General features: G+C 42.0%; 1 protein-coding gene across 1 annotated transcript in view; it reads right to left on the reverse strand.

Moving 5' to 3' along the window:
* LOC122814218 (pleckstrin homology domain interacting protein) overlaps window positions 1-15,615 on the reverse strand; it is a 2,625,611-nt gene that overhangs the window by 1,835,898 nt on the left and 774,098 nt on the right. Inside the window, 1 exon segment of the mRNA XM_044086823.1 lies at window positions 675-773. Within this exon segment, the coding sequence (XP_043942758.1) occupies window positions 675-773 (99 nt within the window).

The following is a 15,615-nucleotide window of genomic DNA, read 5'->3' on the forward strand; positions in this document are numbered from 1 at the left end:
ATTAACTTCTTGACATACTGTACACATTCAAACTGTATCAACCTCACTTTGCCCTCTGACTGGTTTCCCGACTATTGTACTGTGCTCACATATCCCTGCATTCGCCACCTGCTCTTTTCCTGGCTACGCAGAAATGACCTTTTCTCAGGGAGTCTACCTTGTGGTACTCAAATGTACTGCCTGGGATCCCAAAGGAAATTGTGGAGTGTGGCGCTGAGAGCTCTCATGTACGTGGAAGCTAGTCCAAGTCCCTAGATTAAGAGAGTGGCATGTGTAACGATCTTACAATGTCATGCTATTTTCGCAGTTAAGCAGTTGGTTACCAGTAAGGCTTCTTGCCTCTACCAGAAGGTGACACAGGCATCACTCCCTAGTACAGCTGACTGCCAGCTACTGAATTCGAACCTCCCTCCATGGCCAACCCTACTAATAATCCAAGCCCTTTCCCAAACATGGGTCACAGGCAACCCATACAGTCAGCGAGTAGGGGATATGAATAGTGGTAAGGTAAGTGACAGGTAGCTTATACTGCAGCAGTGACCATGTACTCAAAATAACACTGCCCACTATACATTATTTTCTGAAAGTTATCTATGAAAAAGGCATATATTTTAGTTTCCAAAAATCTTGTTTTTCAGGAATCATAATGTGTGCGACTCAAAACTACTACTTACCCTGATGGTTTGGTGGCCATATCCAGCAAAATGCTCTTCCACTCCTGTCGTTTGTATTGCCAGATGCGTGCAGTCCCATCACGGCTTCCACTCACAAACCTAAGATAGTGATGGTTATTTATTAAGGTTTTACTTTCCTCTTACTTTTCCATTTCTACACATTATTACACAGATCCCTTACATACCAAGTGAACTTCAACAAAAACATAGTTAGTAGACAACTTTCTGGAATTAAAAAAAAAAAAAATCTGCTTAACTGTTTTTTTTATTGGATGATATGAAAGAACAGATAAGTACTCACCATATCTAATGATCTCATGACAGACCTACCATAATAAATAACTGCTAACATTTCCTCAATATGACAGGTGATGGAAAATCGCCAGCCTGGCAGTTAGCACAGGGGATTAAAGCTCTAAGCTGTTAATGAGCTGCTTCCTTTGCCCAGGATACAGGGTTTGATTCCTTCCACTTTCATTTGCTTAATGTGCAGCTCTAAGTCAGTCAGGTCATTTACCCAGACATTGCTCCCAAGTCACCCTTGAAAAGGGTCAGTTTTTGCCCCAGTGGACGTACCCAGTTAACAAACAGATGAAATAAATACCACACAATTTGTGAAAAGTGTTAGCATTCCTCTTCTGATGTTACTAGACTGTAACGTTACTGAAATTTCTACCTCCCATACTCTATGCCTCTTATGGACAATGGGATATCACTCCCAAGAGTTTGTAGCTGTATTCCAGACTCTGTGCTCTCTAGTGCAACACCTACAGACTGAGCCAGCGCAACCTGGAAGACCCACAGAATCACATGCAAGAATATAAAATTATACACCTTTCCAACTAAAAGGAAAATTCTACAGACAGTACATGGAAAGGAAGTCCAGACACAGGAAGATGGTAGTAAAGTAAAAGAAGGTCACTACAAAAGGTCTTTCTTGTACATACATTTAACATATATGGTTTTAACTTTTTCAGGTGATCCATGAGGGCACCTTTTTTGATGAGATCTTATGAAGGGCTCATCCTTTCCACGAATCACAGTCTGTCAATTTCCTCAGAAGCTCCACCACTTGGCATAAGATTCGGATGCCAAGTTACACTACAATGTCAAGTGCTGACTACTTATACAAGCCCAGCCCCATATCCTGTCAATTTACTCCAACCAACTGCAAGCACATTTTCAACAAGTCAAGACCTAACAACTCCTTCTTTGGTACACCTGATCACCTCTTTGACCAACAGAATCTGGGTATCAGGTTGAAAGGTAGTCCTGCCCATACAGTCAATGACTAGGGGGCATGAAGAGGTCAGTGCCTTCAAGTTTAGGTTTCAGCAACCTCCCAAACTCAAGGAAAACAAATATATATGGGTGAAGTGTGAGAGGAAGCGTATGCTGCAGCACTTACCCTGTACTCAAACACACAAGGTTATGGTGCGTATCCTCATACAACTGTTCTATATAAATTGCATGTATTACTGATACTGTCATCATAAGAGTACTAAAGCTGCATGAAGGATGAAGCCTTGCAAATACCATACAAATCTTTCCCTGCTTGTGGAAAGGAACTCCAGTTTATAACAGCAAGACAAAATGTGGAACAGGTCCACAAAGCTGCCTTGCAAATACTTAAGAGCTGAAAGATTTCTTAAAAAATAAAATAAAATAAATAAATAAACAAATACAGTGGCTACTATCCCCACAGTGTGTGCCTTAAAGGACCACTATGAGGAAAAAAACTGAAAAAAAAAAACAAAAACATTTTGTTTCATCTTTTCTTGAATTCCCACACTTTGCAAACCCATATGCACAATAAAAAAGTAGTCACTACTAATTTTATTCTGTTTGTAACTCTCAGTGCCCTCCTGGGGGCAGACATCCTGATGAGTGCTTGTTTTCTTCTAAAACAAAATCTTTCTCACAATACACTCTGTGGGCACTGTGTATGACATTACAATGCCCATGGCTGGACTGTCATCACAATCCCACTGACTTAGAATGGAAGAACTGAGAAGCAGCACTAATTCTGAGTGGCCTCAGTAAATATTTACTGTCTTGCAGTGTCTCTTACAAATGTGTTTCCTACTGATGTGTTACACATCGTGCGAAAAGAACTTGCAGAAATATTAGCTCATTGCTGCGATGACATACTTTTAAAGTTTCAACTTTTGTGTGCTTCACTTGCTTCACATATTACTCTTCCCATCTTCTCTCCTTTAGTCAGCTGGAGTATCCCATTTCCAGCCCTGCAAGGTTCAGCTAATTAGTCAGTTTTGCATAACAATACATACCAGTCTGACTGGTGTGCCAGTAAAAGTGTCCCCCTCATCTCTCTCCTTACTGCTGTCACCTGAATAGCACTTTCACAATAAATAATGATACAAAATGCTTTTATCACAGGACTCTCAGTATTCTTGAAACTGTGCTCTGTAACATACACAGATTACAATTCATGCTGCCTGCTAACATGTAGATGTCTGAAAGTTAATCCTTTTATCATGAACTAAAGAATGGTCTTATTTCAAACAGAGCTTTTATGCAATGATGCAGTCTTCACACTTGTTACTTCTTAGACAGGCCAGTGATGTCACCTTCTACTTTTTATTACTATTGTGTTAGTTTCTACATATTTATAGATGTTTAGATTATTTAGATAGGTAGCAGCATGAACAAGTAACCACAAAAACTGATGTTTATAGATCTTTTAAAATGGGGACTAGCAGCAGGAGTTAAGACAGAGCAAATATATGGAAAAAGAAGCAAAAGGAGCAGAGGGGTAAGAGAGAGTGAAAGTACGTTCAGAAAAATAGTCAGCCCCTGTACTAAGTGCTTAGGAAGACCAAGCAGATTGGAATCTATTATGTTCTTGTCATCTGAGACTAATGGAAGGACTGAGCAGGGAATGAGGTGAGAAAAGAAGTCGAAAGCCCCCCCCCCCCCCCCCAAAAAAAAAAGACGTGGCATGAAGGCTAGTGAGATCACCTGCAAATTAATTAAAATTGATACTCTATCTTCAGCCCTTTTTATCGACCTGTCTAAAGCATTTGACATGGTTAACCACCACCTTCTCTTAGACGCACTCAAAAACTTATCACTGGATGCCCTTACTATACAGTGGTTCCAATCATACCTAAATAACAGACAACAGCCTGTTCTATGGGAAAATACTTTATCTTCCCACCTCCCAGTAACTGCCTTAGGGGTCCCTCAAGGATCCATATTGGGTCCTTTACTCTTCTCCATCTTTACAAATGACCTCCATTCGGTAATTCCACAAGCTTACTGTATCCAATACGCAATGACTCCACACTCGTATGCTCTGCTACTACCCAATCAGAACTTCAGTCACTAACCCAAAAGACCTTTAGCACAGTTGAAAACTGGCTCCTACAAAGGTGTCTTATCTTAAACCCTAAAAAAACTAAAATGCTACTATTCACCCCCACTCGCAGAACCGCCCCACTTAACTTTACTATTACCTCAAATAATGGAACTATAATATCCCCCGAACCAACCACCAAACTACTCTGAGTACTAATAGATAATCACTTGTCTTTTGAACCTCACATTAATAACACCATAAAAACAGTTAATAAGAAACTAGGTTCCCTCTATAGAATTAAACCCTTTCTAACTCCTCTAGCCAGGGTCGCCATTGCTCGCACACACCTTATCTCTACCCTCCTGTATGCCTCCCCTATCTATACCAAAATATGCAAAAGTAACCTGAATAAACTGTCATCCTCCTACAACAATATAGCCAGATTTGCAGCAGGGTCCTCCTATAGAACTCATCATTGTATCAATTTGAATAAACTCGGATGGCTAGAATTGTCAAATCTAATACTTTTTAATCAACTAACAGTAGCCCATAAGATCCTGTATCTACCTCAAAATACACCCAAACTCACATCCCTAGTCATCCCCTATAACAATCTCAAAACCTTGTGCTCATCTAATAAACTACTTGTACAAATATCTAAATCCAACAATTCAGCTGGTGACACCCTGTTCTCCAATACAGTAGGCAAGGCCTGGAACAGCCTTCCAAGTCAGCTAACTTCACTATCCTCTGTTAACCTATTTAAAAGCAAGCTCAAAACCTACCTCAAATCACACTGGCTATGCCCCTGTGATAACCCAGACTAACAACCATACCCCTTACAAGACTCCCGTGATTCCTAGCCTCTTTTGAACATTATCTTGTGTTAACTCTCTGATAGCAGTGAGCTTGACCATTCTGAGGATTCTTTCCTCTTTGAATTTCCAACCGTGTTCATATCACACCTCAACTCTTGAGACTAAACACTATTATTGTATCCTCCTATTTGCTTTTGTATACTCTATCCATTCAACACTAGTGTTTATCTTCTGATTTCTTGTGTGACCATAGTATCTACAGCATCTTAGTTATAATTTCCATTATTAATTCATACTACTATTGTATCAAGCTTATTTTCACATCCGGCTTTTGTTCCTACTGGTATACAGAATATAAAATCCTAGTTATGTAATATATCATAAAGTTTTGTAATGTACCGATGTGTACTTGATATACATTTGTTTGTCCTATTTGGTTATTGTATTGTGGAGCTTTTCTCTCCGGGCCTCCACTAAAAATGGACATATATCCAGCTGGACTAGCCCGGTCAACAAATGTAAAATAAATAAAATAAAAATAAATAAATAAATAAATCTGCATTTGTCTTTGTGGCTTCCTTTACTTCCTTCCTTCTGTTAGCTCTCCTACCTGAATTAACATCTACATCACATCTCTAACTTGCTGTCCATCACTACCTCCCTACAGCCAACTGTTCCTTCCACCATATGAATACACTTGATTAACCTATTTCTCAGAGCACATGTCATTACCTGTGAATCAGAGCCTGTTTTCAGAGCCTCATTCTAATTGTCTAGCGAACAGACAGCAATGAACATTGCCATTTCAATTAACTTCTGTGTAGCCTCTTCTATTGTTTTCCCAAGATTTATGTTCATCAAAAACTGCAGTAACATCAGACCATGCTAGGTAAAAAGCAGCTGCTAAGTAAACAAACTCTGAACTGCACCTACCATGTGGATCAAATGCATCTGTTAAGGTAGGTGATGCACTAGACAGGAGCATCTACGCATCTCCTAAATTCAAGTGTATTCCATACTTCTGCACCCCAAACTAATAGAAGCCAAGTTAAAAATGTCCCTCCTGACTTTTACTTATATGTCTGAACCAAATTCTGTAACAAAGTACATGTTCTAATCTCTGTTTATGTCTGTGAAGGGACTTACATTTTCTCTCCACCAAAGAGTTTGCTTCATCAAGTGAAGTCCCTAAGAATTAACACTTATTTTCATCACTATCTGTTGGTATCCAGTAACCATCCTAGTTGGCTAGACTGATTCTTGTTTACACACATGCTCACATCTTAGTTCTGGAGGAAGGTTTTGCTCACCTGTTCCTCACATTTTTGTCTGCACTGTTGTAATGACAGCGAGTTCTGCTTCTTCGAGATCATTTTGGTCTAATGATGGCTAGGTTCCAGTTCTTTACTTCTAATTCAAGAACTCACTTAGTGAATGCTTTCAGTTTTTGAGCTCTGTACCTTAATGCTGCTAAAACAGCCCACCAGCTGCCCAGTCACACAGCTTGACAATTACTGCTATTGTAACTGTATATGCAGACAGAAGTAGGTTTAATTCTAATGCGAAGTTATGTCTTGGTGTTGCAGAATTACACACATTCAAACTGAAGTGTGAACCATACATGCAGAAGCAGAGTGTGTAGGCCCCCACATCAGTGAAAACTTTACTATAAACAGCCATAAATGTTTTCCCCACTTGCTTATTACTGAGCAACTTCTTTTCCACCTGTGCCCCAGCTAGTGGGAACCTGTCAAACAGGCTGTTGTCAAAAGATGCCTTGAACCTCTCTACAAATCCATACAGTCTAAGTCAGGCCTGTCCCCTCATGATTCTGTCCTTTTGCTCAATCTGTTGCAGTGTGAAGCAGCCTCATGGATGGTGACATAATACTAGACACTGTTGCCACCTCCAACTCCAGCATGCAGTATGGCTTGCTATGAAGCATCTTTTACAGCTTATCTAGCATCTCCTTTTCCAGGTCACAGTGAAAACAATCAATACACATCAAGCAGTTTAATGCCTTGATGACAAAAAGGTTATGATGATGCATATGTGCACTTTCCCATATAACCCACAGCCATGGAATCCACGGATACAAGGGCTCTTTTTAGAGGGCTTTCTCTGTGGCAACTGCCATCACAATGGAATACTCAAGAGCTTTACACCAGCCTACTGCATAGCTCAATGTGAAGCAGCTTTTTCAACATATCTAGCATCTTCTCCTTCAGATGACAATGAAAACAATTAATATGCATCAGGTAGTTTAAGGCCTTGATGACAAAACGGCATGATGCAGAAATTCACTTTCCCATATGATCCACAGCCATAGAATCCCTCAGAGAAGATTGATCAAGGGAGTCTTTTTAGAGGGATCACTTTGTGGCAACTGCCACCACAATGGAATCTGCAAGAAGGGCTTTACTACAAGCTCATCTGTCAATGCCAAAAGGCTCAGCCACAATGGGTTCTCATCATGAAATATCCCAAACCAGCTCAAACGTGATTTGCAGAAAACGTGGGTAGGCCAAAATGAAAAGCCTGCTGGAGAATTTCTTCCTTTGGGGAGGGTTAGTCAATAGGCCATCATCCCCTTACTCTCAATTCTAGGACTTCCATAAACTTGGGGTTTTCTGGAGGGGACTGGGGAAGCCTACCTTTTGTCTGAATCTGTGGAAAGGGCAGGTGACCAGAGTGGGATTCACATGTCTCCTTTTTCATTTCTTCTTCCATAAAAAAACAGAGTAGATTCATCTAAGTAATCAGAAGAGGAATCTTCCCCAGACAGTCTGGTTCTTTGGTGAATTCTCAGGTCTGTACCCCACTGGGATTATGACAAATGTTCCAAGGCTCCCAAATGACCAGGATTTCTAGGTGGAGCCGATGTTGATGGTGTCTCAATAGGGTTCAATAATCTGCTGAACTGCAATGAAACTACTCAAACAGGAGAAGAATGCTGATGCCTAAGGCACTGATCCAACTACAGTCAACCATCAAGATGTTGATCCAAGTCCCAGCACCAACAGAATCTGGACAGCAAGGATGGCTTCAATATAAAGGACTCAAATCCAAAGATGTAGAAGCCTTGGTGCATATGTAGTCCTTGTCAACACTGGAACTGGCTTGTCAATATCAGTAATGTAGTATCTAATGAACTTTGGCACAGATGGAGTTTGTTGTCAAGGCTACTGGTGTCAAGCGCAGAAGGGGGGGGGCAATGGAGGAAGTACTATCAGTGCTCATGTAGAAGACACCAAAGCTGCAGTCGGCCCTGAAACACCTAGTGTCAAGAATGGGCGTAAGCAAGGAGCATATGAAGTTAAGGGAAAGGTCGTTTTCTAGCCACCCTAGAAACGGGGGGGGGGGGGTATCTGGCAAATTTGGGCCTTGACCAAGACCTTCATCATATTATCCTAGTCCAAAATGCACTGAAAAGCTCTAGTGTGACCTACTTGACCTCAATGACACAGCAAAAAAAAAAGGGTCTGCGTTCAAGGTATTGAGAAGACGCTAACAGGACTCCACCTCAGGAAAGAATTCAAAACAAATACTTTGAGCTGAAATTCCAGCAGACAATTTCTGACCAACTTCTGGAGGTGATTAAAAAGTCTTGGAGGAAAATCTACAGTTCTACCCATCTTTGGTGAAGCAGTGTCAGTTATGTTCCTTCTGCTTCTTCACCTCTTTGTTTCTTTCATTTCTTTTTTCTTTTCTTTTGCCCTCAGATGGCAGAAGGGCTTTAGGAATAAGCTTAATTCTATTCTCCTATAATGTGTGATGACCAAAGTTTATACAACTTTTACAACCTGCATCTAAATAGTCCACGCTCAAGACTGTCTGAAAAATTACAGCTCAGTCTGTAACTATTCCTTATAGGTAATGTTATCCAAAAAGTTGCTTACACAGACAAATTCCTATTGGTCATCTTATAATCTCTTTGATCCCACGTCAGTCTGGACTTAGAGCTCAGCAAACACAGAGACAACTACTACTTGACCTACACATAATCTCTTCATGACTTGAGATCAGTTATATCAGAATATATTAATCCACAATAACCACAGACTGTTGAAAACTAGTAATGCAACTTACTAGAAGCACTTCAGTTCACCACACCTCTCTTAAAACATAAATGTGTTGTTTATTCCAGTGCTTTATGTGCTTTGTTCGTTTTTTATGGAATAAACAACAAATTTATGTTTTAAGAGAGGTGTGGTGAACTGAAGTGCTTTTAGTAAGTTGCATATCAGAATATATCTTTATTTATTTATTTTTATTTATTTATTTAACATTTGTTGACCGGGAAAGTCCGACTAGGTTCCACAGATCCTGTTTTCAGCGGAGGCCCGGGGTGAAATGCTCCAGACATGACTTGAGATCAGAAAATGGGCTCACATCAGCCCAGTGGACTTTCCTGCGCAACAAAAGCAAATAAAATAAAATAAATATTCTGGATCTTCACTGTCTCAAAGTTTTTTTGCTCAACTAGCTTGCCACCTACCTTTCATCAAAGAGATGTGTCTGGACTAAATTCTTCTAGTAACACCCTTGTTATTTACTGTGTATTTGATGACTCTGAGGGACATCTATTTCTTTTTCACCTCAAGTTGATGATATTCAGTTTTTACTTTTCCCAATCTTAGCACAAAGTCGGATTCCACCCCAGCAGATGACTCTCTGCTGACTTTCTGATAAGTGTTTGAAAGTTAATCCAGCCAAATCTGAAGCAATACTATTTCATGCCATTTTCCTCTTATTATATATGGGAAAGAAATCAAAAGGAGTCTGTACCACAGGTCTATCTATGACCTTGGCGCTGTTCCAGACAGACTGACATTAAAAAGCCATGTGCCAGCAGTCAATAATGTTATATTTCCAGTAAAGAATACCACATTGATTTGGAGTTCTAAGCCATCTTCAGACCTTGCTACTGTAAAATATGCACTTGAATCATCACACTTAGATTATTACAATGCATAGTTTCCAAGATTCACAAATGGAAATTTGGCGTGACTGCACCGAATGCAGAATTCCAAGGTGATTTTAATGGGCTGCTCGCATAGCTGTCATTTTACTCCCCTACTGCGAAGAGCGCACACAGACTTCCACCAGCTGCAAATCAGTATTTAAACTCTCATTGACAAAAATACCCTACATGTTCTCGGTCCTGCTTACTTGAAACAGCCACTTGTGTTTCAAGTCCCAGCCAGGCCTTTGAGATCATCGGGGTGGGCTAGCTGTACATGGGCTCAGCCTGAATGCACTGCACATTGCACCAGTTATCTGGAATCAGTCACCTTACGGCTAGTGACTTTGATGCCTACTTTAGAGGGTGCCTAAAATATCAAGACTTTTTCTGCAAATCTAAATCCAAACAGATGCGCTGTCTCAAACAAAATTTTTTATTCTCGAGCTTAGTCTTTATAAATGGTTCACTATGGTCTTTTTTTTTTTATTAGAAGACATCCGCGGTGGTGCAGCAGTAGCGATGTTGCCTCACAGCAAGAGGTTCTCCCGTTCGATTCTCGGCTGGAGTGCGAGGAGTGCCTTCTGTGTGGAGTCTGCATGTCCACCCCACGGTTGGGTAGGCGTCAAGACATGCATAAATGGGCGTGCCTTCGTTGAAGGTTGGACGTCGAGCTGGCACCTCAGCATTCGTGAAAATCTACTGCCAATCATTAGCGGACTGGAGTTCCGCTGTGGTGACCCCTAACCGGGAAAAGCCGAAAGACAACAACAATAATGTGATGTTTATTTAGAAGCTACGTACTTACCATAGCTTGCCATCTGTGTTGTCCATTTTCATTATTCTTCATTATTGGGCTACAGATCTGACCCACAGATCTGACTCGGTCTCACTTTTTCATTCTTGAATCCTAGTCTCGAGCTCCTCCCTCTACCCATAATGCCCTACACCCTCTGTAGCTTCCTCAAATCGAGTTTGCTGACTTAAGAGACCGTAGAGAAAGAAATCAGAGGCTCAAACTAGGCACGAAAAAGTTCCTATAAAATCGAAAGGTCCTCTAGAAGTCAATAGGTTGGGGAATGGTTGGGAGGGAACATGAGGAAGAATGAAAAATGGACAACACAAACACCAAGTTAAGGTATGTATATAACTTCTAAATTTGATGTTTTCCTTTTCATTCTCCCTCACTACTGGGTCAGAATCCACAGCTATGTTAATCTTGGGAGGCCTCAAGGAAGGATATGCTGGAGAACTGTTGAACCAAAAGAAGCTCTACTTCTGGAAACAAAGTGCCACAAAGGTATGACTCTGACCAAGTAGCTACAGCACAAATGTCATCAATCGCGATTCTCGTTGTGAAAACAGATAACATAGTCATAGATCTGGCAGAATAAGCTTTAAGAGGGTGAGGCAAGTTCAATCCATTTTTTGAGTAAATTAGTGAAATACAGTCAGTAATCCATTTACCCAATATAACCTTGGAGACTGCTTGACTTGAGTGTTTTTTTGAGAATGAAAGAAATAGTTGGTCAGACTTTCTACACTGTTCTGTCCTATGAAGGTAGAACCGCAGTTGTCTATGAAGATCAAACAAATGCAAAATGTATTTGCCCTTGTTAGAATAATTTGGAAAATAGACTGGCAACTAGACAGATTGATTTATGTCAGTCTCTGTGGCTACTTCAGGCATAAATGATGCAGTGGTACGGCGAGATACTCTATCCTTATGAAAAATGATGTAAGACAGTTTTGAAGACAAGGCCTGAAGTTCAGAAATTCGTCTTGTTTATGTGACAGCTACCAAAAAGATGGCTTTCCAAGAAAGGAATTTCATTTCACAGTCAATCGCTGGTTCAAAGGGTTTTGCATTAGTCCTTAAATAACAGTTAGGTCCCATGGTGGGGTAGAATCTTTACCGGGGGGGGGTCTAAGCAGAAAAATCCCTTTCATGAAAGCCTTACACAATTTAGATGTAGCAAGGGATCATCATCGCCCATATGAAAAATAGAAAAGGCTGCCATCTGAAGTTTTATAGTGGAAAAGCTAACCTCTTCTTTGAAGAAACAAGAAAAAGAAAAGGATGGCTGAAACTGGGTCTGAGAAAGGATCGATATTCTCTTTGGATGCCAAAATGGCAAATCTTTTCCATTTGCTTTGGTACACTTTTTTAGTAGAAGCTTTCTGAGTAGCTAAGACTATGTCTTGAACAGGGGAAGCAAACCTGGAGATTCACACTTACTGGAAAAGGAGATACCAAGCAGTTAGTTTGAGGGTGAGTAGACTGGGATGTTGATTCCCTGATGGATGAGACAAGAGCTCCTGTCCGAGTTCCAGAATCCATGGGGGATATTTCAGATACCAGAGAAAGGGGAACCATACCAGACAACGCCAGTAGGAGGCAGTGAGGATTACTGAACTCTTCAGCCTTCTGGCTTTCTGCAGAAATTTAGGGATCAACGGTAGTGGGGATAGGTATAAAGGAGACCACAGGGCCAATCGTGAACCACATCATCCCTTGGGGACTCCCCCCAGAGGGAGGATCAGTGCAAAGTACTTGCTGCACTTGTTTTGAGGAGAAGCAAAGAGGTTGCAGCAAGCTTGGCCCCAATGGATGAAAATCAAATTCACCATTGAGGGACCGCTCATAAGGGGTCAGAATGGACCTGCTGAGGTTGTCTGCTAGAGCACTGGTTTTCCCCAGTGTATGTGTTGCAAGTAGAAAGTGGTCTGAAGATATCACCCATTCCAAGACCCTCATGGCCTCTATGCATAATGGGTAACATGTTCCTCCTTGTTTGTTGATATACCAAGACTACTGGCACGTTGTCGGTGTGTATAGAAATCGCCCCAAAGGGAGACTGTGCTGAAAAGCTTGCAACATTACAACAACTGCTCGCATCTTTAGGATGCTGACAGGCAATCTGGTCTCTGAGACAGACCACGTGCCTTGAACTATCTTTCCCTTGAAATGTCCCCCCACCCTAGTTGGGAAGCATCCGTGGTCACTGTGGCTGTAGGGGAAGAAGAAGGAATAGCCTACCCAGGAGTAGGTCATCTGAATTAATCCACCATAGATGTTGTCATCTGCAAATTGGAGTTAACTTGATAGGAACAGATAATTTCTGGTAAAGAACAGACACTGTAAGAGGTCCAGAAAGTACCCAGAAGTAAAGGCAGAAATAACCTGTTTGTTCCAATACAACCCTTTAACCCATTAACTGACTCACTGTGATTTCATACCTATACACAGGACTTCATCAGATATCAAACAACCTACCCACAATTCTTTAAATCCACTTACAATTAGTTAACTCTAACAAATCTCCACTAAAACAGTTTGAAAAAAAAAAAAAACAGTAGTTTCAAAATGACAATTTCAAACTTAACCTAAAAACTTCCAAACAGTTAAAACATTCTAAAAATCTCAACATATTTATGATACGCAAATAGGCACATGCATAAAAAAATTCTACCTACAATTCGTAAATAAGCATAATCACAAATACATTCAAACTCATTGAACATGAACATGGACCACTATCCTCCAGAGACGGACAGCTGGGCAGCATTTCAGGAGTGCTGATAGGGTTGATCAGAGAAAGGTTCTCTGAAGCCTTGATTATGCAGACCCCCTTCTGTATCTGGGGCGATGTCTACCATTGAAACTTCCTCCTCTGCCTCTGAAGGAAGAATCCCCACATTGATCCAGAAAAGATCCTTGAAACTTTCAAAACCAAGTCTTCTTATCCCCTCACTGATTTCTGAAGGAAGTGTGCTAAAGGGTAGAAAACTTGATCCCGATGGAAGACAAGGTCTTTCCTTCCTGCTTGCTGCGGGTAAGTCTCTCTCTGACGGATGGCCCAAAAAAGAGGAGCCATCAAAAAGGGCATTGACGAGGGACACCTTGAAAGGTTCAACACAGTATCAAAGCCTCATCCAGGTGCGTTTTCTGGCTGCAATACCAGAGCCAGCTGACCTCAAGGTACCCTCGGCAAAATGGGAGATGAGCCTCATGGAAGACTGAATCACAGAAGCAAAAGTAGCCATCTGGGGAGATGCTTTCTTGAAGTCTTCATCTGACATGGTCTCTGCGAGAGATTTGGATAGCTCCTTGACAAAATCTCTCTGCAATCGAGTGAAATGTGGCAATAATTTAATGATATCAGTGCAAATGTAGCTGAGGTGTAAATGGGCTTACCAAACCTGTCCATCGTTCAAGACTCCCTGTTCAGCAGATAGACAGAGGAGCTCTGTTCAGCTAGCTCCTTCTTGGTGACTGCTGCCCAACCATGGCATCAACAGAGACACCTTTGGACCAATGAAGTCTGTCCTTGGGGGGGGGGGGGGGGCAACAAGAAATTTGTCTGGCATTTGGAGATTTGCTAGATAGAGTCTGGTTCCTTTCAAGCTTGACGGGAAACTAGGTCAATGAGTTCATCTTCCTGGGGGGGGGGGGGTCACCCAAGACATAGATGCCCCCCCCCGAAAGCCTCCAAGAACACAGACTCTTCAGAAAAAGGAGGTAGGGCCGACCCACCTTTCTGCCTAAGAATCTCCAAGATGTCTGCAATGAAACATCCTCAGGTGGTGATTGTGGGGATCCATCTCCCTCAAAGTCTGTGTCTTCTGTGAGCGACTCCACTGGGGAGTCAGTGCGCCTCCTTTTGCACATTTTCTTCTGAAAAACCTCCTCTATGGGATGTTCAGGGGACGTATCTGAAGAAAGGGTGGCTTCCTCAGGGGGAAGAACTTGGAGGCTCCTCGAGGCAGGCTGACCCTGGACAGGGATGATGGACTCAGCACTCAGATCCAGAGAAAGTCGAAGGAGATGACTGGAGGCAAAATAAGTCTGTTCTCCGTGAACAGAGAAAGCCCTTTCCACAATTTGGAAAGCCGACAGACCTGGAGAAACTCTCCCCATCTCTCACAAAGCCAAAACTGTTGAAGAAGCAATGACAGGAACCAACCCGGATCCATCTTCTCCAGACAGAAACAGATCAGAACTGTCAAGGGCCAAAGCGCTGAGAGGAATAGATGGGTCCACAAAGGTCAGAACCAACCCCCACCCCAATCTGATGTCAACATGCCAGATCAGAGACCCATTCTGATCCGATGATATTGGAGCAGAGCTGGTCAGGGTAGCCATCGGAGTAGAAGGAACTTCCTTGGATCCGACACTTACTGTCTTTGGTACCTAGGATCCTGGGACTTTGAAATCACTGACTGGATTGGAGAAAGACTGAATCAGAGTAGTGGAGACACTCACGGATATGAATGGGAACAGAGCTGACAACACCCCCATCTGGATTTGAGTTTTGAAAAACCTTCACATCATCCTGTCCACAGCAACCTCCGACAGATGGACCTCTGGAGGACCTAGTTGAGGCAACCCGGTGTAGGCCTGGAGTGTGTGGACAGGGTTTGGAGACGTTTCGAGGGCATTGTTGGGGAAATCTCCCTGATGGTGAAATCTAGAGTTCGTGTTTTAACGCTCAGATACGAGGTCTTTGGATCAGAGGTTTAAGAAGATGGCCTAGGTGGGGCAGTCGGATCAGAGGAGTGCTTTGGATCCAATGGGGAAGTGGGTCTTGGATCCAACAATTTAGAAACTTCCCCGCCCAAGAGATGTTGAAAGCGTCTACTCTCCATGCTAGGGGGGAGTAGGTCTTTGAGCAGAAGTTCTGCAACTGCCTGTTCTGGGGGGGAGGCGAACAGGTCTATTTGTGGAGTGCCCCACCGGTGAACTATATCTAGGAAGACAGTCCTGAGAATCCAGCATCCATTCGTGTTGTGGAGAGGATGTCCTGCTTAGGAGATCTGCTTGCTTGCTGTCCTGCG

This window comes from Protopterus annectens, chromosome 1.part1, assembly GCF_019279795.1.
Source record: "Protopterus annectens isolate FY-2018-M chromosome 1.part1, PAN1.0, whole genome shotgun sequence".
In the NCBI taxonomy this organism is placed as follows: Eukaryota; Metazoa; Chordata; order Ceratodontiformes; family Protopteridae; genus Protopterus; species Protopterus annectens.